General features: G+C 50.7%; 1 protein-coding gene across 1 annotated transcript in view; it reads right to left on the bottom strand.

The window, feature by feature from the left end:
* SLC26A5 (solute carrier family 26 member 5) overlaps positions 1 to 24,565 on the bottom strand; it is a 134,742-nt gene that overhangs the window by 6,978 nt on the left and 103,199 nt on the right. The window contains exons 17-18 of the mRNA XM_075345184.1: positions 13,585 to 13,806; positions 8,983 to 9,037 (exon numbers count right to left, since the gene is read on the bottom strand). Coding sequence (XP_075201299.1) covers positions 8,983 to 9,037; positions 13,585 to 13,806 — 277 coding nt within the window. The remainder of the gene's footprint in view (positions 1 to 8,982; positions 9,038 to 13,584; positions 13,807 to 24,565) is intronic.

The following is a 24,565-nucleotide window of genomic DNA, read 5'->3' as shown; positions in this document are numbered from 1 at the left end:
ATCCTGACTAAACTGCACACAAGCGCATGTTGACACAAGTCCATTGCAAATGCATTGAAATGAAAACGCATTTGTACTGGATCCGCTTTTACAGCAAAAAACCGTTCAGGACGCATGTTAAAAAAAACGTAGTGTGAAAGCAGCTTTAGGCTGCTTTCACACTACGTTTTTTTTAACCTGCGTCATGAACGTTTTTTGCTGTAAAAGTGGATCCTGTTTTTACAAAGAAAAACGCATGTGTTATTTTGCAGGATCCTTTCACTTGAAGTTTATGGGCGGGCATTGAAGTCATGTGATCGTGAGTGAGGGGAACTGAACGTGATAGACTGGGAGCCGGCATCTGACAGCTGCAGACACTGGTAACCAAGGTAAACATTGGGTAACTAAGCGAAGCGCTTTGCTTGGTTACAGCGCTTTGCTTGGTTACCCGATATTTACCGAGAGAGGGAGGGGAGAGAGAGGGAGAGGGAGAGAGGGGGAGAGGGAGGGGGAGAGGGAGGGAGAGAGGGGGAGAGGGAGGGGGGAGAGAGAGGGAGGGAGGGGGGAGAGAGAGGGAGGGAGGGGGGAGAGAGGGACTGATCACGCCAGGCTGGTTTCTGGGCATGCTCAGTAGAGCAAGCAGGATCCTGTCTATCAGCATGCCAGCGTTCACATGCGTTTGCCTGCAGTATAGTCAGGATCCAGTGAAAAATAGTATTTGGACGCAGCTCAAAAACGCTACAAGTAGCGTTTTTGAAAAAAGTTAAACTGCAAGTCGCTGGATCCTCACTATAACGCACGCAACCGCAGGTGAATGCATGTTGACGCGAGTCCATTGCAAATGCATTGAAATGAAAACGCATTTGCACTGGATCCGTTTTTGCGTTAAAAAAACGTTCATGATGCATGTTAAAAAAAAAAACGTAGTGTGAAAGCAGCCTTACTCTGCTAGAGATAAACCTTTTCTGTCACTATATGGGTCAATTTTTAGCATTCAGAAAAAAAACGGCATACACCAAAGATATTTCTCCCTAGAAAAAGTATGTTCTCAATGGAAAACACTGTCGTTTGTTATGGTTATCTTTGCATTGCCCACAAATATATTTGTTTGATGAATAACGTTAACTGTACTGTAAAAGAGAAATAACAGTATTGTTGTGGCAGACATCATAATCACTAAGAATGTATGTGTATGTGTTCACCACAGTCTTGACAAATTCTTGGACAAATTTACCTCCTTAGACCCAAAGTGAAAAATTAAGGGGAGCTAAAGCAATTATAGAATGTACTTTGTATATGGAATTTTATAGCACAGGGGATTTTGCTACAGCCACATCTCTCCAGTCCTGGATCAAGAGGCTATAAAGTGACAACCATTGTGAATTAAATTTTTTGGTCTATGAGACAATGTTTACAAAGCAGAGTCTCAGTGCACCCTGCGTGATCTATACACAGCGGAGTCTCTGTGCACCCTGCGTGATCTATACACAGCGGAGTCTCTGTGCACCCTGCGTGATCTGTACACAGCGGAGTCTCTGTGCATCCTGCGTGATCTGTACACAGCGGAGTCTCTGTGCATCCTGCGTGATCTGTACACAGCGGAGTCTCTGTGCATCCTGCGTGATCTGTACAGAGCAGAGTCTCCGTGCACCCTGCGTGATCTGTACAGAGCAGAGTCTCCGTGCACCCTGCGTGATCTGTACAGAGCGGAGGCTCAGTGCATCCTGCATGATTTGTACAGAGCGGAGGCTCAGTGCATCCTGCATGATTTGTACAGAGCAGAGTCTCCGTGCACCCTGCATGATCTGTACAGAGCAGAGTCTCCGTGCATCCTGCATGATTTGTACAGAGCAGAGTCTCCGTGCACCCTGCATGATCTGTACAGAGCAGAGTCTCCGTGCACCCTGCGTGATCTGTACAGAGCAGAGTCTCCGTGCACCCTGCGTGATCTGTACAGAGCGGAGGCTCAGTGCATCCTGCATGATTTGTACAGAGCAGAGTCTCCGTGCACCCTGCGTGATCTGTACAGAGCAGAGTCTCCGTGCACCCTGCGTGATCTGTACAGAGCAGAGGCTCAGTGCATCCTGCGTGATCTGTACAGAGCGGAGGCTCAGTGCATCCTGCGTGATTTGTACAGAGCAGAGTCTCCGTGCACCCTGCATGATCTGTACAGAGCAGAGTCTCATTACATCCTGCATGATCTGTGCAAAGCAGAGTCTCCGTGCACCCTGCGTGATCTGTACAGAGCAGAGTCTCCGTGCACCCTGCGTGATCTGTACAGAGCGGAGGCTCAGTGCACCCTGCGTGATCTGTACAGAGCGGAGGCTCAGTGCACCCTGCGTGATCTGTACAGAGCGGAGGCTCAGTGCATCCTGCATGATTTGTACAGAGCAGAGTCTCCATGCACCCTGCGTGATCTGTACAGAGCGGAGGCTCAGTGCATCCTGCGTGATCTGTACAGAGCGGAGGCTCAGTGCATCCTGCGTGATTTGTACAGAGCAGAGTCTCCGTGCACCCTGCGTGATCTGTACAGAGCAGAGTCTCCGTGCACCCTGCGTGATCTGTAAAGAGCAGAGTCTCCGTGCACCCTGCGTGATCTGTACAGAGCAGAGTCTCCGTGCACCCTGCGTGATCTGTACAGAGCAGAGTCTCCGTGCACCCTGCATGATCTGTACAGAGCAGAGGCTCAGTGCACCCTGCGTGATTTGTACAGAGCAGAGTCTCCGTGCACCCTGCGTGATTTGTACAGAGCAGAGTCTCCGTGCACCCTGCGTGATTTGTACAGAGCAGAGGTTCAGTGCATCCTGCATGATTTGTACAGAGCAGAGTCTCCGTGCATCCTGCGTGATTTGTACAGAGCAGAGTCTCAGTGCACCCTGCATGATCTGTACAGAGCGGAGTCTCCGTGCACCCTGCATGATCTGTACAGAGCGGAGTCTCCGTGCACCCTGCATGATCTGTACAGAGCGGAGTCTCCGTGCACCCTGCATGATCTGTACAGAGCGGAGTCTCCGTGCACCCTGCATGATCTGTACAGAGCGGAGTCTCCGTGCACCCTGCATGATCTGTACAGAGCGGAGTCTCCGTGCACCCTGCATGATCTGTACAGAGCGGAGTCTCCGTGCACCCTGCATGATCTGTACAGAGCGGAGTCTCCGTGCACCCTGCATGATCTGTACAGAGCGGAGTCTCCGTGCACCCTGCATGATCTGTACAGAGCGGAGTCTCCGTGCACCCTGCGTGATCTGTACAGAGCGGAGGTTCAGTGCATCCTGTGTGATCTGTACAGAGCAGTCTCCATGCACCCTGCATGATCTATACAGAGCGGAGGTTCAGTGAATCCTGTGTGATCTGTACAGAGCGGAGGTTCAGTGCACCATGCATGATCTGTGCAAAGCAGAGTCTCCGTGCATCCTGCATGATCTGTGCAAGGCAGAGTCTCCGTGCACCCTGCATAATCTGTACAGAGCGGAGTCTCCGTGCACCCTGCATGATCTGTACAGAGCGGAGTCTTTGTGCACCCTGCATGATCTGTACAGAGCGGAGTCTTTGTGCACCCTGCATGATCTGTACAGAGCGGAGTCTCCGTGCACCCTGCGTGATCTGTACAGAGCGGAGTCTCCGTGCACCCTGCGTGATCTGTACAGAGCGGAGTCTCCGTGCACCCTGCGTGATCTGTACAGAGCGGAGTCTCCGTGCACCCTGCGTGATCTGTACAGAGCAGAGGCTCAGTGCACCCTGCATGATCTGTACAGAGCGGAGGTTCAGTGCATCCTGTGTGATCTGTACAGAGCAGTCTCCATGCACCCTGCATGATCTATACAGAGCGGAGGTTCAGTGAATCCTGTGTGATCTGTACAGAGCGGAGGTTCAGTGAATCCTGTGTGATCTGTACGGAGCAGAGTCTCCATGCACCCTGCATGATCTATACAGAGCGGAGGTTCAGTGCACCCTGCATGATCTGTACAGAGCGGAGGTTCAGTGAATCCTGTGTGATCTGTACAGAGCAGTCTCCATGCACCCTGCATGATCTATACAGAGCGGAGGTTCAGTGAATCCTGTGTGATCTGTACAGAGCGGAGGTTCAGTGCACCATGCATGATCTGTGCAAAGCAGAGTCTCCGTGCATCCTGCATGATCTGTGCAAGGCAGAGTCTCCGTGCACCCTGCATAATCTGTACAGAGCGGAGTCTCCGTGCACCCTGCATGATCTGTACAGAGCGGAGTCTTTGTGCACCCTGCATGATCTGTACAGAGCGGAGTCTTTGTGCACCCTGCGTGATCTGTACAGAGCGGAGTCTCCGTGCACCCTGCGTGATCTGTACAGAGCGGAGTCTCCGTGCACCCTGCGTGATCTGTACAGAGCGGAGTCTCCGTGCACCCTGCGTGATCTGTACAGAGCGGAGTCTCCGTGCACCCTGCGTGATCTGTACAGAGCAGAGGCTCAGTGCACCCTGCATGATCTGTACAGAGCGGAGGTTCAGTGCATCCTGTGTGATCTGTACAGAGCAGTCTCCATGCACCCTGCATGATCTATACAGAGCGGAGGTTCAGTGAATCCTGTGTGATCTGTACAGAGCGGAGGTTCAGTGAATCCTGTGTGATCTGTACGGAGCAGAGTCTCCATGCACCCTGCATGATCTATACAGAGCGGAGGTTCAGTGCACCCTGCATGATCTGTACAGAGCGGAGGTTCAGTGAATCCTGTGTGATCTGTACAGAGCGGAGGTTCAGTGCACCCTGCGTGATCTGTACAGAGCAGAGGCTCAGTGCATCCTGCGTGATCTGTACAGAGCGGAGGCTCAGTGCATCCTGCATGATTTGTACAGAGCAGAGTCTCCGTGCACCCTGCATGATCTGTACAGAGCAGAGTCTCCGTGCATCCTGCGTGATCTGTACAGAGCAGAGTCTCCGTGCACCCTGCGTGATCTGTACAGAGCAGAGTCTCCGTGCACCCTGCGTGATCTGTACAGAGCAGAGGCTCAGTGCATCCTGCGTGATCTGTACAGAGCGGAGGCTCAGTGCATCCTGCATGATTTGTACAGAGCAGAGTCTCCGTGCACCCTGCATGATCTGTACAGAGCAGTCTCATTACATCCTGCATGATCTGTGCAAAGCAGAGTCTCCGTGCACCCTGCGTGATCTGTACAGAGCAGAGTCTCCGTGCACCCTGCGTGATCTGTACAAGGCGGAGGCTCAGTGCACCCTGCGTGATCTGTACAGAGCGGAGGCTCAGTGCACCCTGCATGATCTGTACAGAGCGGAGGCTCAGTGCATCCTGCATGATTTGTACAGAGCAGAGTCTCCATGCACCCTGCGTGATCTGTACAGAGCGGAGGCTCAGTGCATCCTGCGTGATCTGTACAGAGCGGAGGCTCAGTGCACCCTGCGTGATCTGTACAGAGCGGAGGCTCAGTGCATCCTGCATGATTTGTACAGAGCAGAGTCTCCGTGCACCCTGCGTGATCTGTACAGAGCAGAGTCTCCGTGCACCCTGCGTGATCTGTACAGAGCAGAGTCTCCGTGCACCCTGCGTGATCTGTACAGAGCAGAGTCTCCGTGCACCCTGCGTGATCTGTACAGAGCAGAGGCTCAGTGCACCCTGCGTGATTTGTACAGAGCAGAGTCTCCGTGCACCCTGCATGATCTGTACAGAGCAGAGTCTCCGTGCATCCTGCGTGATCTGTACAGAGCAGAGTCTCCGTGCACCCTGCGTGATCTGTACAGAGCAGAGTCTCCGTGCACCCTGCGTGATCTGTACAGAGCGGAGGCTCAGTGCATCCTGCATGATTTGTACAGAGCAGAGTCTCCGTGCACCCTGCGTGATCTGTACAGAGCAGAGTCTCCGTGCACCCTGCGTGATCTGTACAGAGCAGAGGCTCAGTGCATCCTGCGTGATCTGTACAGAGCGGAGGCTCAGTGCATCCTGCATGATTTGTACAGAGCAGAGTCTCCGTGCACCCTGCATGATCTGTACAGAGCAGAGTCTCATTACATCCTGCATGATCTGTGCAAAGCAGAGTCTCCGTGCACCCTGCGTGATCTGTACAGAGCAGAGTCTCCGTGCACCCTGCGTGATCTGTACAGGGCGGAGGCTCAGTGCACCCTGCGTGATCTGTACAGAGCGGAGGCTCAGTGCACCCTGCGTGATCTGTACAGAGCGGAGGCTCAGTGCATCCTGCATGATTTGTACAGAGCAGAGTCTCCATGCACCCTGCGTGATCTGTACAGAGCGGAGGCTCAGTGCATCCTGCGTGATCTGTACAGAGCGGAGGCTCAGTGCACCCTGCGTGATCTGTACAGAGCGGAGGCTCAGTGCATCCTGCATGATTTGTACAGAGCAGAGTCTCCGTGCACCCTGCGTGATCTGTACAGAGCGGAGGCTCAGTGCACCCTGCGTGATTTGTACAGAGCAGAGTCTCCATGCACCCTGCGTGATTTGTACAGAGCAGAGTCTCCGTGCACCCTGCGTGATTTGTACAGAGCAGAGTCTCCGTGCACCCTGCGTGATTTGTACAGAGCAGAGTCTCCGTGCACCCTGCGTGATTTGTACAGAGCAGAGTCTCCGTGCACCCTGCGTGATTTGTACAGAGCAGAGTCTCCGTGCACCCTGCGTGATTTGTACAGAGCAGAGGTTCAGTGCATCCTGCGTGATTTGTACAGAGCAGAGTCTCCGTGCATCCTGCGTGATTTGTACAGAGCAGAGTCTCAGTGCACCCTGCATGATCTGTACAGAGCGGAGTCTCCGTGCACCCTGCATGATCTGTACAGAGCGGAGTCTCCGTGCACCCTGCATGATCTGTACAGAGCGGAGTCTCCGTGCACCCTGCATGATCTGTACAGAGCGGAGTCTCCGTGCACCCTGCATGATCTGTACAGAGCGGAGTCTCCGTGCACCCTGCGTGATCTGTACAGAGCGGAGGTTCAGTGCATCCTGTGTGATCTGTACAGAGCAGTCTCCATGCACCCTGCATGATCTATACACAGCGGAGGTTCAGTGAATCCTGTGTGATCTGTACAGAGCGGAGGTTCAGTGCACCATGCATGATCTGTGCAAAGCAGAGTCTCCGTGCATCCTGCATGATCTGTGCAAGGCAGAGTCTCCGTGCACCCTGCATAATCTGTACAGAGCGGAGTCTCCGTGCACCCTGCATGATCTGTACAGAGCGGAGTCTTTGTGCACCCTGCATGATCTGTACAGAGCGGAGTCTCCGTGCACCCTGCGTGATCTGTACAGAGCGGAGTCTCCGTGCACCCTGCGTGATCTGTACAGAGCGGAGTCTCCGTGCACCCTGCGTGATCTGTACAGAGCGGAGTCTCCGTGCACCCTGCGTGATCTGTACAGAGCAGAGGCTCAGTGCACCCTGCATGATCTGTACAGAGCGGAGGTTCAGTGCATCCTGTGTGATCTGTACAGAGCAGTCTCCATGCACCCTGCATGATCTGTACAGAGCGGAGGTTCAGTGAATCCTGTGTGATCTGTACGGAGCAGAGTCTCCATGCACCCTGCATGATCTATACAGAGCGGAGGTTCAGTGCACCCTGCATGATCTGTACAGAGCGGAGGTTCAGTGAATCCTGTGTGATCTGTACAGAGCGGAGGTTCAGTGCACCATGCATGATCTGTGCAAAGCAGAGTCTCCGTGCATCCTGCATGATCTGTGCAAGGCAGAGTCTCCGTGCACCCTGCATAATCTGTACAGAGCGGAGTCTCCGTGCACCCTGCGTGATCTGTACAGAGCGGAGTCTTTGTGCACCCTGCGTGATCTGTACAGAGCGGAGTCTCCGTGCACCCTGCGTGATCTGTACAGAGCGGAGTCTCCGTGCACCCTGCGTGATCTGTACAGAGCGGAGTCTCCGTGCACCCTGCGTGATCTGTACAGAGCGGAGTCTCCGTGCACCCTGCGTGATCTGTACAGAGCAGAGGCTCAGTGCACCCTGCATGATCTGTACAGAGCGGAGGTTCAGTGCATCCTGTGTGATCTGTACAGAGCAGTCTCCATGCACCCTGCATGATCTATACAGAGCGGAGGTTCAGTGAATCCTGTGTGATCTGTACGGAGCAGAGTCTCCATGCACCCTGCATGATCTATACAGAGCGGAGGTTCAGTGCACCCTGCATGATCTGTACAGAGCGGAGGTTCAGTGAATCCTGTGTGATCTGTACAGAGCGGAGGTTCAGTGCACCCTGTGTGATCTGTACAGAGCGGAGGTTCAGTGCACCCTGTGTGATCTGTACAGAGCGGAGGTTCAGTGAATCCTGTGTGATCTGTACGGAGCAGAGTCTCCATGCACCCTGCATGATCTATACAGAGCGGAGGTTCAGTGCACCCTGCATGATCTGTACAGAGCGGAGGTTCAGTGAATCCTGTGTGATCTGTACAGAGCGGAGGTTCAGTGCACCCTGTGTGATCTGTACAGAGCGGAGGTTCAGTGCACCCTGTGTGATCTGTACAGAGCGGAGGTTCAGTGAATCATGTGTGATCTGTACGGAGCAGAGTCTCCATGCACCCTGCATGATCTATACAGAGCGGAGGTTCAGTGCACCCTGCATGATCTGTACAGAGCGGAGGTTCAGTGAATCCTGTGTGATCTGTACAGAGCGGAGGTTCAGTGCACCCTGTGTGATCTGTACAGAGCGGAGGTTCAGTGCACCCTGTGTGATCTGTACAGAGCGGAGGTTCAGTGCACCCTGTGTGATCTGTACAGAGCGGAGGTTCAGTGCACCCTGTGTGATCTGTACAGAGCGGAGGTTCAGTGCACCCCATGTGATCTGTACAGAGCAGAGTCTCAGTGCAGATGTTTGTTAATTATGCTGTGCATAATTGGTAAATTTCTACTGTAGGAGAACAACTTTAGTATACAAATCTGAAGATAAATTATATTTGTTATTTCCTATTGATTAAAAAAATGCTATAAGCCGCAAGTGTCTATGATATTTAGCATGAAAACTAACACAAAATGTATATATGTACACAGATATGAGCATGATCCATAACTCACCATTACAGCCAGATAAGAAAATATCAACACCAATCTCCTTGTATTCTTTGATTATCTGCAGAACAGAAGAAATGCAAATTTATAGACTATTAAGAAAGTAAACAAGTCGTGACAGAATTTTTTTAGTAGCAAGAAAAAGGTTTCAGTAAAAACATTATACCGTAGTAATATAAATTGTCACTTGTTACTTAAGTGGAGCCTAAACACATGCCATAACCTTAGAACCCATAAACAGTCCTTTAAAGACACTCACTGATTTATTGCCCATAACGAATAGCAACTGACAATATAAGTCACTTGTTTAAAGAATAACTCAAACTGTAGCAGGTTATATATACATCTATTGTGAAGTGGGGGGTCCAGATCCCGAGATCTTCCCAGATCACCTAAAAGACCCCCAAGAAGTGCACGGCTCAGGGGTCAGGAAAGTGCAGCTGTATGAGCAAACACACTCAGAGGAGTAAGGATTCAATAAGAAGTATAGCCTACAAAGCTTATAGCAGATTAAAAAAAACAAACATTATTTTTGACAGTGCATACCTGTTTACAATGGAAAAGGTGACTGCTGATTAATCATACTGTTTAAATCCACATAAAAGATGTAATTATATTACAAATAAGAGGTTTTTTCTCATCCCTTCCCCACGACAGCAACAAGGAGAGAGAGGATTCACCCCAAAAGGACAAGAAACCTACAGCTTTAAAAGGTGTTGCCTCTATACGCTTCAGTGGTTTCCTGTCCTTTGGAGGCAGACTTACAGCACCAGGCACTGTCGGAGAAGATTGAAGATTGAAGTTCACCTGAGAGGCCATCTCCAGGGAGGGGTGGGTGCCCGGCCTTGATCGGCGTCAGTGCCCCCTGGGGAACCGAGCAGGCGGGGAAAAGGCAGCGCACCTGGGATGGAAGTGTCCTGGGCGTGCGGCATCCCGACGCTGTCTGCAGGTGCCACTGTGACCCGGACTGGAAGGAGGTGCTTCCGGATGACCGGTGACGTTACAAGGCGGGAAACTGCACAAAATTCAAACTCTGTGGAGGACTTGTGCTGTTTCTCAGGATGGATGCAAGTCAAGCAAATAAAAAAAAACCCAGACACTCATCCTTCAGGAGCATTATAAATTTAAAAAATCTCAAATCGGTTCATAATAATGAAACATTCGGCACGGTGGTGAAACTTCTGAACCCAGGATGTTTCATGGTGACAATAGATGTCAGAGATGCCTATTACCACGTACCCATATACTGAGGTCATCAGAAAAATGTCATGGTGGCGGTAGTGGTTTAGGGTCAGCTTATTCACCTTCCCTTTGAATTCTCAATTGCTCCCAGGGTGTTCACAAAGTTGATGGTTGAAATGTCAACACATACCAAGGAATATTCTGTTCATACCATATCTAGACGATTTTATGATTGTGGGGAAATCAAAATCAGATGCCTAAGGTGAGGTCACTGAGTTCACAAACTTGCATATCCTGGTAGAAAACCACATTTTTTTGCCAAGAGATGCAGATTTGGTGCTGAAATTTTTACATAAATTCCCAATCTACACCATCTGGAAAAAAATGCATCAAAATACCGTGGCACGTAGTTTTGATGCAATTCTTTTGCCTGGAAATGTACATTTGGTGCAGGAATATGGGGAAAAATTTCAGCACAAACATTTTTTTGCTAAGAGTTATCAGATTTGGTGCTGAAATTTTTACACCATATTCCTGCACCCAATCTACACCTACTGGCAAAAAAACCCCCCACATCAAAACTGCATGTTTTATGATACAGTTTTGATTAATTTTTTTTCCAGGAGGTGTACATTGGGTGCAGGAATATGGTATAAAAATTTCAGCACCAAATCTGCATCTATTGTCAAAAACAAACAAGCAGTTTTCTTGAAGGAGATGCAGGTCTGTAAACTCAGTGACTTCACCTGAGGGGAGGTCACAGTGTTCATCGAGGTCCCATCAGGTCAGGTTACATGTGGTCACAGGTGGAGGTCCATGGGAACCTCCAGCTGTGGCCGCAAATAATCTGAGTGATGTCACTGCTCATCGATATGGCTCAGGCTCTCTGCTCTCATGTTCTATGGCCGCTCGCTGTCAGTTTAGATGTAGGTGAGCGTTTTTTTGTATTTTATTTGAAATAAAAGATTTTTTCGGTTATCGTGTTTATTCACTATCCCTTACAGATTAATGATGGGCGTCTCATATATGGCTCCCATTACTAATCTCGGGCTTACTGATAGGTGTGGGCTATTATTAACATCTTATTACCCCGATTGCCACTGCACTAGGGCACAATTGGAAAGAGCCAGGTAAAGTGACGGGATTGTCATATCTAATGGAAGCGGCAATCCTGAGCGGCTGCAGGCTGCTATTTTAGGCTGGGAGTTCCAATAGGTATGTGTCTCCCCAGCCAGAGAATACCCGCCCCCAGCTGTCGGGCTTTATCTTGGCTGGGTATAAAATTTGGGGTGACTGCAGGCTTTTTTTTTTGTTTCAACAAAATTTTAAAATAGAGAATTTACAGAATAAACAGCACACATAAAATAGTAATGATAATAGCCCCACACGCAGGGCGATTAGATAGAAGTGGGTTTTTTTTGTTTTTTTTTTTTAAATGATTTATTTAAATAATTACAAAAGAAGCTGCATGTGGTTCTTCCTATTTTGATACACAGCCAAGATAAGCAAAAGGCTGGGATCTGCAGCCTGTAGCCGTGGGCTTTCTCTGTGCTTGTATCAATAGATGAGGGGGACCCTACGCAAATTTTATTTGTTTTGTACCATGATACAGATTCACAAACAGGGTCTGTGACTACAACCAATCACAGATGCTGTCTGAGGGCAGGGTTTATTTTTTTGTTTTTTTTTACAGGGATTTCCCTGGCCAATCATAGCCATGCCAATACTTGACATGGCTGTGATGGGGCCGGGAGTGGGTTTTCTGCAAACAAACACTTACCGAACATTGCCGACTTTTGAGCAAAGTGTTTGGTAAGCTCAGCCTGAACGAACCGGACAAAATTCGTGTCAAATCTGAAATTGGCGAACACGAACAAAACAGGTTCGCTCATCTCTACTCACAAGGTGGCACAAAAAAAAAAAGGGGGGGGATTGGTGACATATGTAGGGCATGCACATGATGAAAATGATGTCCACATTGCTTAAATATGTATAATAATATTTGTCATACTAACTAATCTGAATTACTCTAATACTCTAAGTCACTGAATTCAGTAGAGGCTCCACGTTTTAAAGCTGTAGGTTTCCTGTTCTTTGGGGTGGATCCTCTCTATCCTGAGTGCTGTTGTGGGTCTGGAAAATCCAATTACCGGTAGGTAATCCTGATTTTTTTGTTAGTCAGCTTGTTGCTGGGCAATGGTTGGGAAGAAAAATTCATTGGGCCGATAACTGTCATGTGTAAAAAGACCTTAGGCCGGGGTCACAATTGTGATTGCCTCACGTGTATCTCACGGCGCATCACCCATCACGGACTCACACTCTCCTCACAGGAACGGGTTTGTTGCATCCATCTCTATGCAGCCGACCTGCTCCTGTGAGCAGAGTGTGAGTCCGTGACGGGTGATGCACTGCGAAACTCGCGCAAGTTACACGCGAGGCGATCGCAAGTGTGACACCGGCCTTAAAGAGATTCTCCAAGATTGTGATAAAATGGCCCATCATGTAGCAAGACGGTTGCAGGCTGTAGAAACACTAATCCCAGGATCTGTGTCTGAACTGACAGAGGAGTTGTTCTGTAAACAGAAGAGGTCTGTCCGTGAACAGAGGAGGTCTGTGACATCAGAAGAAATGTCTTTTCTCCAGCCGACGAGAAGTTATAAGTGCTTAGTCAGCCAAGGAGAAGATTAATTTCCTTTGCTGTCACACACTTCTAAGGCAGCTCTAGTATGTGTGCTTACAGCTTTTCTGTCAGATGAGACACCGGTCTAAAGTCTGCTTTACACGCTGCAATGTATCTTACAATGTGTCGGCGGGGTCACGTCATAAGTGACGCACATCCGGCATCGTAAGGTACATTGTAGTGTGTGTGACAGGTACGTGCGATTGAACGTTAAAACATTCATCGCATACACATCGTACCTTTCTCTAGAATTGCACGTCAGATTGTTCATTGTACAAGGGGTAGCACACATTGCAGTGTGTGACACCCCGGGAACGATGAACAGATCTTACCAGCGTCCTGCGGCTCCCGGCCCACAATGCGGAAGGAAGGAGGTGGGCGGGATGTTTAAGTCCCACTCAGCTCCGCCCCTCCACTTCTATTGGCCGGCTGCCGCGTGACGTTGATGTGACGCCGAACGTCCCTCCCACACCAGGAAGTGGACGTTCGCCGCCCACAGCGAGGTCGTATGGACGGGTAAGTGCGTGTGACAGGGGTTACTCGTATGTGCGGCACGTTCAACAAATTAAACGTGCCACACATACGATGGGGGCGTTGCAAATCGCATAAGAAATCATATGCGAAATTTCAACGTGTAAAGCAGGCTTAAGGAGCTGTGTTCTGTATTTTCAGACTGAGGCAACTGGTCCTGACACATAAAAAAAAGCCTATGCGTTTTTCAATTAGTTAACGGATTAATAACTTACAGATTTTAGTATTTTCACTCCCACAGAATCTATAAAGTTGACAGGTGTAAAGTCCAAAATTACAAAATGGGTGTTGATGATTGGACTCATGAAATACTCTAGCTCTTCAGAGGGTGAATTATGCAGATTTCTATCAGCTGATCCATTTTTCACATTTCCTGCGTCTGTGGTTGGCTCATCATTCATCAGTTCATGTTTCACAGCCATCTCCACATCATTAGTCTGAAAAATACAAAATATTACTGGCTAATAACTGGTTATACACAGACTTGTGCAATCCGTCCTCAAACAAACAGTATAAAACAGGCCCACTTTCTCCTAATATGTGAGGTTTGTTTAAATAATTTTTAAGAGAAAAATTAGCAAAATTTGATTGATAAATATTACCTCAACCAAAGTTTACTCATTTCTGTTGAAGTTGTGTATGAACATGTCAAATGTAACAGTTTGTTTAGTTTGGTTTGTTATATTTATTTATTTTTTTACTAAAAGTAAATTTAAGTAAACTATGATGTGATAAAACAAATTAGGCTAGCTTTTTATTGTTTTTTGGTAATTGTCAAAGTCATAGACTCTGAAGGATATTTACCTTTTCAATTATTGTGTACCACTGAGCATCATGGTCATCATGTCTTCAATACTAATTGTATACTTTTATAGGCGTTTGAGCTTAAGTCACCATTAGGTGGCGCTTAATAATTTACTATATTAAAGGCAATCTGTCAGTAGGTTTTGCTATGTAATCTGGAAACAGCCGGAGATAGGCACTGAAACAAAGTTAAGCCCCCTTCACACGTCAGTGATTCCGGTAAGTATGACGTCCGTTTTCATACGTACCGGAGACATGGACATACACAGACCCTTTCAAGTCAATGGGTCTGTGCACACATCAGTGTTTTCACAAGCAACGTGTGTCCGTATGGAGCACACGCATGTTTGTGTGTTCCGCACGGAGACGAGTCCTTCTTTGTCCAGCAGCACTGACGTCACACGGACTACACAGTGGTGTGATCCATGTGACACGTCCTGGAGAAAACATATGTCTTTGAAATAAAATTATTTTCTATACTCACCTGTCACCAGCTCTGCTGTCAATTGCTTCAGGGCCCGCTCATTATGCTCATCGTATATTCATTGCACCACGGACCCGGAAGCAGCAGCGCCAGAGACAGCAGCACCATGGACAGCAGCGCCGGGGACAAGTGAGTAAAAAGTTCTTGATCTCAGTGTGCTGTCACGGATAGCACACGGAGAACACACGTGTGCAAAAAACACGGCACACGGAGGGCCATGTGTGTTTAGCCCAGCTAGTGGTGTTTAATTAAATTATAGTGAAAGTTTTATCACTTGGAATTAACATTGCAGGACTTCTTCAGTCTGACTATACCTCCTCCCGATCTGATTAGCACCTCTCTGTCTATAGATATTGTATATGGAGAGCTTAGTGAGGGCGGGTTAACTTTCTGAACTCTAATGCATGGCTAAATCTAAAAGCTCTGATTGTCTCAACTGCTGCACCCAATAATCTAAGGGATACATTGTTAGATTCAGAGTCTGTTTGACTACATCCGGCTGTTCTCAAATGAGCTATCAAAAACCTTCTGACAGATTCCCTTTAACCACTTTACCACCTGGCGATTTTCTGTTTTTTTGCGCTTTTGTTTTTTCCTCACCTTCTTCCAAAAGCCATAACTTTTATTTTCCTTTCGTCACGACAGCACCCACGAGAGAGGGATCCGCCCCCTTCAGGACAGGAAACCTACAGATAAAAAGGGGCGGTCCCCCTCCCTCATCAGTTGGTTTCCTGTCCTGCAGGGATCGGAACCTACAGTACCTGGGTCCAGTTGAGTCCGTGCGGTCTCCAAGGGAACGGCGGAGCTCAGGATCCGGAAGCACGGTCGGTGGAGCTCCCCTCATGGACTCCGTCCTCCGGTGCACCTTGTCCTCTTTCTCCTGGTCCGGCTTTGCCTCCAGGGATATGACGCCTGCAGCAGAGCGTGCTTCTACTGAAACGTGTGCGCGGCGGGGGGGGGGCCCTGCCGCGTCAGCGCACGCTCCCTGCTGTAGTGACCCAGAAGTATGCAGGAGCGCTTCCGGGGGAGCGGCCGGGAAGGTTCCTAGTGTAGCCCGTGGTCCCCTCCATCCTGGCCGGACGCTGCGGTGCTGGTGAGTTGCTATGGCGGTCAGGCCGGAGCCTCTCCCTGACGCGTGCCTACGTCTTCACCGCTGCACGGCGTGTGCACGCGGGAAGGGGTGTCCTGGGCCTGCCGCGTCCGCGTTCTGTCTCCCCGACGGTGGCCCGGCTGTGCTCCTGCTTCTGCGGATCGGGGGGGGCTTGGCTGTGGATCTCTGCCAGCCCTTCCCCCTGCCCTTCTGTCCGGGGTTAGTCCCCTTCTGGGACGGTCCCTCTGCCGTCACCGTCCCTCATGCTGTGCTGTGGCAGGCGTCCTGGTCGTGTCTGCACTGGGGTGTGCGCTGGGGTGCCCTCTTGGTATGTGCTCGGTGGCCTCTGTGCCCTCCTGCCGCTGAGCTCCTGGGCCCCTGTGGCCTCCTGGCCTCGGTGGAACCTGGCCCCTGTGACCTCCTGGCCTCCTGTGGCCTCTGTGGTCTTCTGTGACCTCTGTGGCCCCTGTGGACTCCTGGCCCCTGTGGACTCCTGGCCCCTGTGGACTCCTGGCCCCTGTGGACTCCTGGCCCCTGTGGACTCCTGGCTTCTGTGTCCTCCTGGCCTCCGTGGCCTCCGGGCCTCTTGGCTTCTGTGGCCTCCGGGCCTCTTGGCTTCTGTGGCCTCCGGGCCTCTTGGCTTCTGTGGCCTCCGGGCCTCTTGGCTTCTGTGGCCTCCGGGCCTCTTGGCTTCTGTGGCCTCCGGACCCCCTGGCTTCTGTGGCCTCCTGGCTTCTGTGGTCTCTGGGCCTTTTTGGCTTCTGTGGCCTCTTGGCTTCTGTGGCCTCTGGGCTTCTGTGGCTTCGGGGCCTCTTGGCTTCTGTGCCCTCTGGGCCTCTTGGCTTCTGTGGCCTCTGGGCCTCTTGGCTTCGGTGGCCTCCTGGCTTCTGTGGCCTCCTGGCTTCTGTGGCCTATGGGCCTCCTTGCTTCTGTGGCCGCTGTGCCCGTTGGCCGCTGTGCCCGTTGGCCGCTGTGCCGCTTGGCCTCTGTGCCGCTTGGCCTCTGTGCCGCTTGGCCTCGGTCCCTCCGAGCTTCTGTGCTTCGGGGCCTCGGTCCTCTGTGCCTCCTGGCCTCGTGCTTTTTGGTCTCGTGCTTCTTGGCCTCGTGCTTCTTGGCCTCGTGCTTCCTGGCCTTGTGCTTCCTGGCCTCGTGCCTCTGTCAGTCTGTCCCTCCGGGCCTGGGGCCTCTGTGCCTCCTGGCCTTCGGCCTCTGTGCCTCCTGGCCTTTGGGCCTCTGTGCCTCCGGGCCTCGGGCCTCTGTGCCTCGGGCCTCTGTGCCTCCGGGCCTCTGTGCCTCCTGGCCTCGGGCCTCTGTGCCTCCTGGCCTCGGGCCTCTGTGCCTCCGGGCCGCTGTGCCTCCGGCCTCTGTGCCTCCTGGCCTCGGGCCTCTGTGCCTCCTGGCCTCTGTGCCTCCGGGCCTCAGGCCTCTGTGCCTCCTGGCCTCGGGCCTCTGTGCCTCCTGGCCTCGGGCCTCTGTGCCTCTTGGCCTCGGGCCTCTCTGCCTCCTGGCCTCGGGCCTCTCTGCCTCCTGGCCTCGGGCTTCTCTCCCTCCTGGCCTTGGTGCCTCCTGGCCTCGGTGCCTCCTGGCCTCGGGCCTCTGTGCCTTGTGCTTCCTGGCCGCGTGCCTCTGTTGCCTCCTGGTCTCGTGTCTCCGGCCTCTGTGCTTCCGGGTCTTGTGCTTCCTGGCCTCTGTGCTTCCGGGCCTCCTGGCCTCTGTACTTCCTTGCCTCCTGGCCTCCGGCCTTCCTGGTCTCTGGGCCTCCTGGCCTTTGTGGCCTCTGTGGCTTCTTGCCCTCTGTGGCTTCCTGGCCTCTGGACCTCCCGGCCTTGGGCCTCCGGGCCCTGTGCCTCTGTGCCTCCTGCTTCTGTGCCTCCTGCTCTCTGTGTTTCCTGGCCTCCTGCCCTCTGTGTTTCCTGGCCTCCTGCCCTCTGTTTCCTGGCCTCCTGCCCTCTGTGCCTTCTGCCCTCTGTGCCTCTTGGCCTCTGTGTCTCTTGGCCTCTGTGCCTCTGCGTCTCCTGCAGCTGGGCCTCTGGGCCCCTTGGCCTCTGGCCGTCTGTGCCTCTGGGATTCTGTGCCTCTGGGCTTCTGTGCCTCTAGGCTTCTGTGTCTCTGGGCTTATGTGCCTCTGGGATTCGGTGCCTCTGGGATTCGGTGCCTCTGGGCTTCTGTGCCTCTGGGCTTCTGTGCCTCTGGGCTTCTGTGCCTCTGGCCCTCTGTGCCTCTGGCCCTCTGTGCCTCTGGCCCTCTGTGCCTCTGTGCGTCTGGCCCTCTGTGCGTCTGGCCCTCTGTGCCTCTGTACTCTGGGCCTCTGGGCCTCTTGGCCTTTGGACCGCGGGGGCCTGTGTTCTGGTCTTCCACCTCTGCCGCCTTGCGCCTCCCTGGCCTTGCGCCGGGCCTGGCGCCTCGGGCTTCTTGCTTCGCTTCTGGTGTTTTTTGTCGGGGAATTGCTGCCTTCCCGTCCTTGCTGCGCTGTAGGCCGCCAGTCCGCACCCAACCTTGTGGTCGGCTGTGGATGCTCTTCCTGCCCTCCCTTCCTCCCTCCTCATCTGCTGTCTTCCGTTGTCCTCTGTTCTGCCATTCTCCTGTCAGGAAGGGTTATGGGTCTCTCGGTCGGTCCCCTCCGGGTGACTGTTTCTGCCCTGGGCGCCCTGTTTACATCCCGTCTTGCGGGTTCTGAGGGGTTGTGCGCTTCCTTCCGGCTGGGGGCCGCTGCCAGCCGGCCCGTCTACCGGCTCTCCTCCCTGGGGTCTTGCTCTGGGGTTGGGCGCCCTACCCTTTGTGCCCTTCCTGCCCCTCTCTGTCATGTGCTCTTTCTCCCTTCCTTCCTTTCGCGTCCTTGCTTGGGGGGACGCTGTCCCCCCCCCCCCACCCCGGGACGCTCGGCGGCCCCTTGGCGGCTGGATGGGTCTTTTGTTTTTTGTCTTTCAGGATTCCGGCTGTGCTCCTCTGGTGTCGTGCTGTCCTTTGCCCCGATGGCTGTGGGCTACGGTTTCCCTCGCGTCTGTGGTGCAGCCTGTTCTCCTGTCCTCCTCGGTGACGGATCGTTCTCCTGCGAGGTGGCCTCCTACTTGGTGGCTGTGGTGGATGTCTCCTCGATGGTTTTGTAAGACTGTGCCTTGGTCTTCTCCTTCAACTTTTCCGGGCTCTGCCGGCTGGCCTTTGGTTCTTCCACTAACCTTCCGTTTGGCAGCTTGGCTCTTCCCGTGGTTATCCCGCCCTCAGTGTGTCTTCTCTCTAAGTCTCTCGTGGGTGCTGTCGTGACGAAAGGAAAAGACTATATTACGTACCGGTAATGGGATTTTCCTGAGTCCACGACAGCACCCTTTACACCCCTGCCCTTTCTTTGTTTGTTTTTTCTCACGCTTCGGTGTCCTGGGATTGGTCGGTGTTATTTACTAATTCTTTGGCGGTTCCTCTCCCGGTCTCTGCAACCAACTGATGAGGGAGGGGGACCGCCCCTTTTTATCTGTAGGTTTCCTGTCCTGAAGAGGGCGGATCCCTCTCTCGTGGGTGCTGTCGTGGACTCAGGAAAATCCCATTACCGGTACGTAATATAGTCTTTTTCCATCAATATTGCCATACGAGGGCTTGGTTCATGTGGGACAAATTGTACTTTTTAATTAAACCAAGAATTTTACCATATATGGTACTGGAAAATGGGAAACAAAACGTGCAAAATCCAAGATTGTTTATTCATTTACCATGTTCACAATATGGTAAAACTGACGTTCAAATATGATTCTCCAGGTCAGTATGAGTATGTAGATACCAAACATGTATAGTTTTCTTTCAATTTAAATGATGGAAAAAAAATCTGACCTTTTGTCGCCTTTTTCCAAGACCTGTAATGTTTTTATTCTTTGGTATGTGGGGCTAAGGCTGCTTTCACACTACGTTTTTTTTATAACATGCGTCATGAACGTTTTTTTGCTGGAAAAGTGGATCCTGTTTTTACAAAGAAAAACGCATGCAAACGCATGTGTTATTTTGCGTGATAGACTGGGAGCCGGCATCTGACAGCTGCGGATGCTGGTAACCAAGGTAAATATCGGGTATCCAAGCAAAGCACTTCGCTTAGTTACCCGATGTTTACCTTGGTTACCAGCATCCGCAGCTGTCAGATGCCGGCTCCCAGTCTATCACATTCAGTTCCCCTCACTCCCGATCACATGACTTCAATGCCCGCGCATAAACTTCGTGACAGGATCCTGTAAAATAACACATGCGTTTGCATGCGTTTTTCTTTGTAAAAACAGGATCCACTTTTCCAGCAAAAAAACACGTTCATGATGCATGTTAAAAAAAACGTAGTGTGAAAGCAGCCTAAGTGATGGTTTATATTTTGTGCCTTATGCAGACATTTTTGCGGATACCATTTTTTGGTAGATGTGATGTTTTTCCCACTTATTGCATTTTATTGCAATGTTTCGGCAGCCAGAAAAATGTAAGTCTGGCAGTTTTGATTTTTTTTTTTGTTACACTGTTTAATCGATTGAATTAATTTAATTTATTTTATATATTGATAGATCAGACATTTCTGAATGCATCAATACCAAATGTGTATTTTTTAACTATATTGTTTTCAATGGGGCAAATGGTGGGGGTGATTTGAACTTGTGTTTTTATATTTTTTTTCATTTTTTAAAAAAAAAAAAATTCCACTTTTTATTGTATTTACTAGTCCCCGCCAGGGACTTGAAGCTGCGATCATCCGATCGCTTGTGCTATTGTAGAGCAGCAGATTTAATCTGGTCAGTTCGGCAGAAATTATTAATGCCTATGAATGCTGGGTTCACAGCCGGACACAGGGGTCATTATTATAATAATAATAATAATAATAGCGTCATTTATTCCATGGCGCTTTACATGTGAAAGGGGTATATACAGTGCCTACAAGTAGTATTCAACCCCCTGCAGATTTAGCAGGTTTGATAAGATGCAAATAAGTTAGAGCCTGCAAACTTCAAACAAGAGCAGGATTTATTAACAGATGCATAAATCTTACAAACCAACAAGTTATGTTGCTCAGTTAAATTTTAATACATTTTCAACATAAAAGTGTGGGTCAATTATTATTCAACCCCTAGGTTTAATATTTTGTGGAATAACCCTTGTTTGCAATTACAGCTAATAATCGTCTTTTATAAAGACCTGATCAGGCCGGCACAGGTCTCTGGAGTTTTCTTGGCCCACTCCTCCATGCAGATCTTCTCCAAGTTATCTAGGTTCTTTGGGTGTCTCATGTGGACTTTAATCTTGAGCTCCTTCCACAAGTTTTCAATTGGGTTAAGGTCAGGAGACTGACTAGGCCACTGCAACACCTTGATTTTTTCCCTCTTGAACCAGGCCTTGGTTTTCTTGGCTGTGTGCTTTGGGTCGTTGTCTTGTTGGAAGATGAAATGACGACCCATCTTAAGATCCTTGATGGAGGAGCGGAGGTTCTTGGCCAAAATCTCCAGGTAGGCCATGCTATCCATCTTCCCATGGATGCGGACCAGATGGCCAGGCCCCTTGGCTGAGAAACAGCCCCACAGCATGATGCTACCACCACCATGCTTGACTGTAGGGATGGTATTCTTGGGGTCGTATGCAGTGCCATCCAGTCTCCAAACGTCACGTGTGTGGTTGGCACCAAAGATCTCGATCTTGGTCTCATCAGACCAGAGAACCTTGAATCAGTCTGTCACAGAGTCCTCCAAGTGATCATGAGCAAACTGTAGACGAGCCTTGACATGACGCTTTGAAAGTAAAGGTACCTTACGAGCTCGTCTGGAATGCAGACCATTGCGGTGGAGTACGTTACTTATGGTATTGACTGAAACCAATGTCCCCACTGCCATGAGATATTCCCGGAGCTCCTTCCTTGTTGTCCTTGGGTTAGCCTTGACTCTTCGGACAAGCCTGGCCTTGGCACGGGTGGAAACTTTCAAAGGCTGTCCAGGCCGTGGAAGGCTAACAGTAGTTCCATAAGCCTTCCACTTCCGGATGATGCTCCCAACAGTGGAGACAGGTAGGCCCAACTCCTTGGAAAGGGTTTTGTACCCCTTGCCAGCCTTGTGACCCTCCACGATCTTGTCTCTGATGGCCTTGGAATACTCCTTTGTCTTTCCCATGTTGACCAAGTATGAGTGCTGTGCACAAGTTTGGGGAGAGTCTTAATTAGTCAGAAAAGGCTGGAAAAAGAGATAATTAATCCAAACATGTGAAGCTCATTGTTCTTTGTGCCTGAAAAACTTCTTAATACTTTAGGGGAACCAAACAGAATTCTTGTGGCTTGAGGGGTTGAATAATAAATGACCCTCTGAATAAACTTTTCACAATTTAAAAAAAAAAAAAAAAAAGAAATAACATTCTTTTTTGCTGCAGTGCATTTCACACTTCCAGGCTGATCTACAGTCCAAATGTCACAATGCCAAGTTAATTCCGAATGTGTAAACCTGCTAAATCTGCAGGGGGTTGAATACTACTTGTAGGCACTGTATAATAGGGACAAGTACAATAATCATAGACAATACAAGGCACAGACTGGTACAGGAGGATAGAGGTCCCTGCCCACGAAGGCTCACAGTCTACAAGGGATAGGTGATGATAGAGTAGGTTAGGGTAGAAATAAAAAAGGGAATTTTGTTTACTTACCGTAAATTCCTTTTCTTCTAGCTCCTATTGGGAGACCCAGACAATTGGGGTGTATAGCTTCTGCCTCCGGAGGCCACACAAAGTATTACACTTTAAAAAGTGTAACCCCTCCCCTCTGCCTATACACCCTCCCGTGGACCACGGGCTCCTCAGTTTTGGTGCAAAAGAAGGAAGGAGGAAGCTTATAAATTGGTCTAGGGTAAATTCAATCCGAAGGATGTTCGGAGAACTGAAGACCATAACCCAAAAGAACAACCAGCCCAAAGGGCACAGGGGTGGGTGCTGGGTCTCCCAATAGGAGCTAGAAGAAAAGGAATTTACGGTAAGTAAACAAAATTCCCTTTTTCTTTGTCGCTCCATTGGGAGACCCAGACAATTGGGACGTCCAAGAGCAGTCCCTGGGTGGGTAAAAGAATACCTCAATAAAAAGCCTAAAACGGCCCCCTCTTACAGGTGGGCAACCGCCGTCTGAAGGACTCGCCTACCTAGACTGGCGTCTGCCGAAGCATAGGTATGCACTTGATAGTGCTTCGTGAAAGTGTGCAGACTAGACCACGTAGCTGCCGACACACCTGCTGAACCGTCGCCCGGTGCCGCAATGCCCAGGACGCACCTACAGCTCTGGTAGAATGGCCTTTCAGCCCTGAAGGGAGCGGAAGCCCAGAAGAACGGTAGGCCTCGAGAATCGGTTCCTTGATCCACCAAGCCAAGGTTGACTTGGAGGCCTGAGAGTCCATACGCTGGCCAGCGACAAGGACAAAAAGCGCATCTGAACGGCGCAGGGGCGCCGTGCGAGACACATAGAACCGGAGTGCTCTCACTAGATCCAAAGAGTGCAAAACCTTTTCACACTGGTGAATTGGATTAGGGCAACAGGAAGGCAAGGAGATATCCTGATTTAGATGAAAAGGAGATACCACCTTAGAGAGAAATTCCGGGACAGGACGAAGAACCACCTTATCCTGGTGGAAAACCAGGAAGGGAGCCTTGCATGACAGCGCTGCAAGCTCAGACACTCTCTGAAGTGATGTGACTGCCACCAGGAAGGCCACCTTCTGCGAAAGACGGGAGAGAGAGACATCCCGCAGCAGCTCAAAAGGCGGCTTTTGAAGAGCCGTCAGGACTCTGCTAAGGTCCCAGGGTTCCAACGGACGTTTGTAAGGTGGGACCATGTGGCAGACCCCCTGCAGGAACGTGCGGACCTGCGGAAGCCTGGCTAGACGCTTTTGAAAGAAAAACACGGAGAGCGTGGATACTTGGCCCTAGAGAGAGAGCCGAGGGACAAACCCTTGTCCATTCCAAATTGTAGGAATGAAAGGAATGTGGGTAAGGCAAACGGCCATGGAGGAAAGCCGTTATCAACGCACCAGGATAGAAAGACTTGCCAAGACCTGTAATAGATCTTGGCGGACGTTGGCTTCCTGGCTTGTCTCATGGTGGCAATGACATCCTGAGATAACCCTGAAGACTCTAGGAGTCAGGAACCAATGGCCACCTAGTCAAGTTGAGGGCCACAGAATTCAGATGGAAAAAACAGGCCTTGTGACAGCAAGTCTGGGCGGTCTAGAAGTGCCCACGGTTGACCCACCGTGAGATGCCACAGATCCGGATACCACGACCGTCTCGGCCAGTCTGGAGCGACGAGAATGGCGCGACGGCAGTCGGACCTGAACCTGCGTAGTACCCTGGGCAGCATCGCCAGAGGGGGAAACACATAAGGCAGTCGAAACTGCGACCAATCCTGGACTAAAGCGTCCGCTGCCAGAGGTCTGTGATCCTGAGACCGTGCCATGAAGGCCGGGACCTTGAGAGATCAACGTCCTGCGTTCCCCAGCGGCGATGGATCTCTCGAAGCACTTCTGGGTGCAGAGACCATTCCCCCGCGTCCATGCCCTGACGACTGAAAAAAATCTGCTTCCCAGTTTTCTACGCCCGGGATGTGAACTGCGGAGATGGTGGAGCCTGTGGTTTCCACCCACTGCAGAATCCGCCGGACTTCCTGGAAGGCTTGACGACTGCGAGTGCCGCCTTGGTTGGCGAACGGCACTGCCTCCATAGCTGCAACCATCTTCCCCAGGAAGTGCATGAGGCGCCTTAAGGGGTGTGACTGACTCCGAAGAAGTGATTGCACCCCCGCCTGCAGAGAAAGCTGTTTGTCCCTGGAGAGTCACCAGAGCGACGG

This window comes from Anomaloglossus baeobatrachus, chromosome 4 (genome assembly GCF_048569485.1).
Source record: "Anomaloglossus baeobatrachus isolate aAnoBae1 chromosome 4, aAnoBae1.hap1, whole genome shotgun sequence".
In the NCBI taxonomy this organism is placed as follows: domain Eukaryota; kingdom Metazoa; phylum Chordata; class Amphibia; order Anura; family Aromobatidae; genus Anomaloglossus; species Anomaloglossus baeobatrachus.
This window is presented reverse-complemented; position numbering and strand designations above follow the sequence as displayed.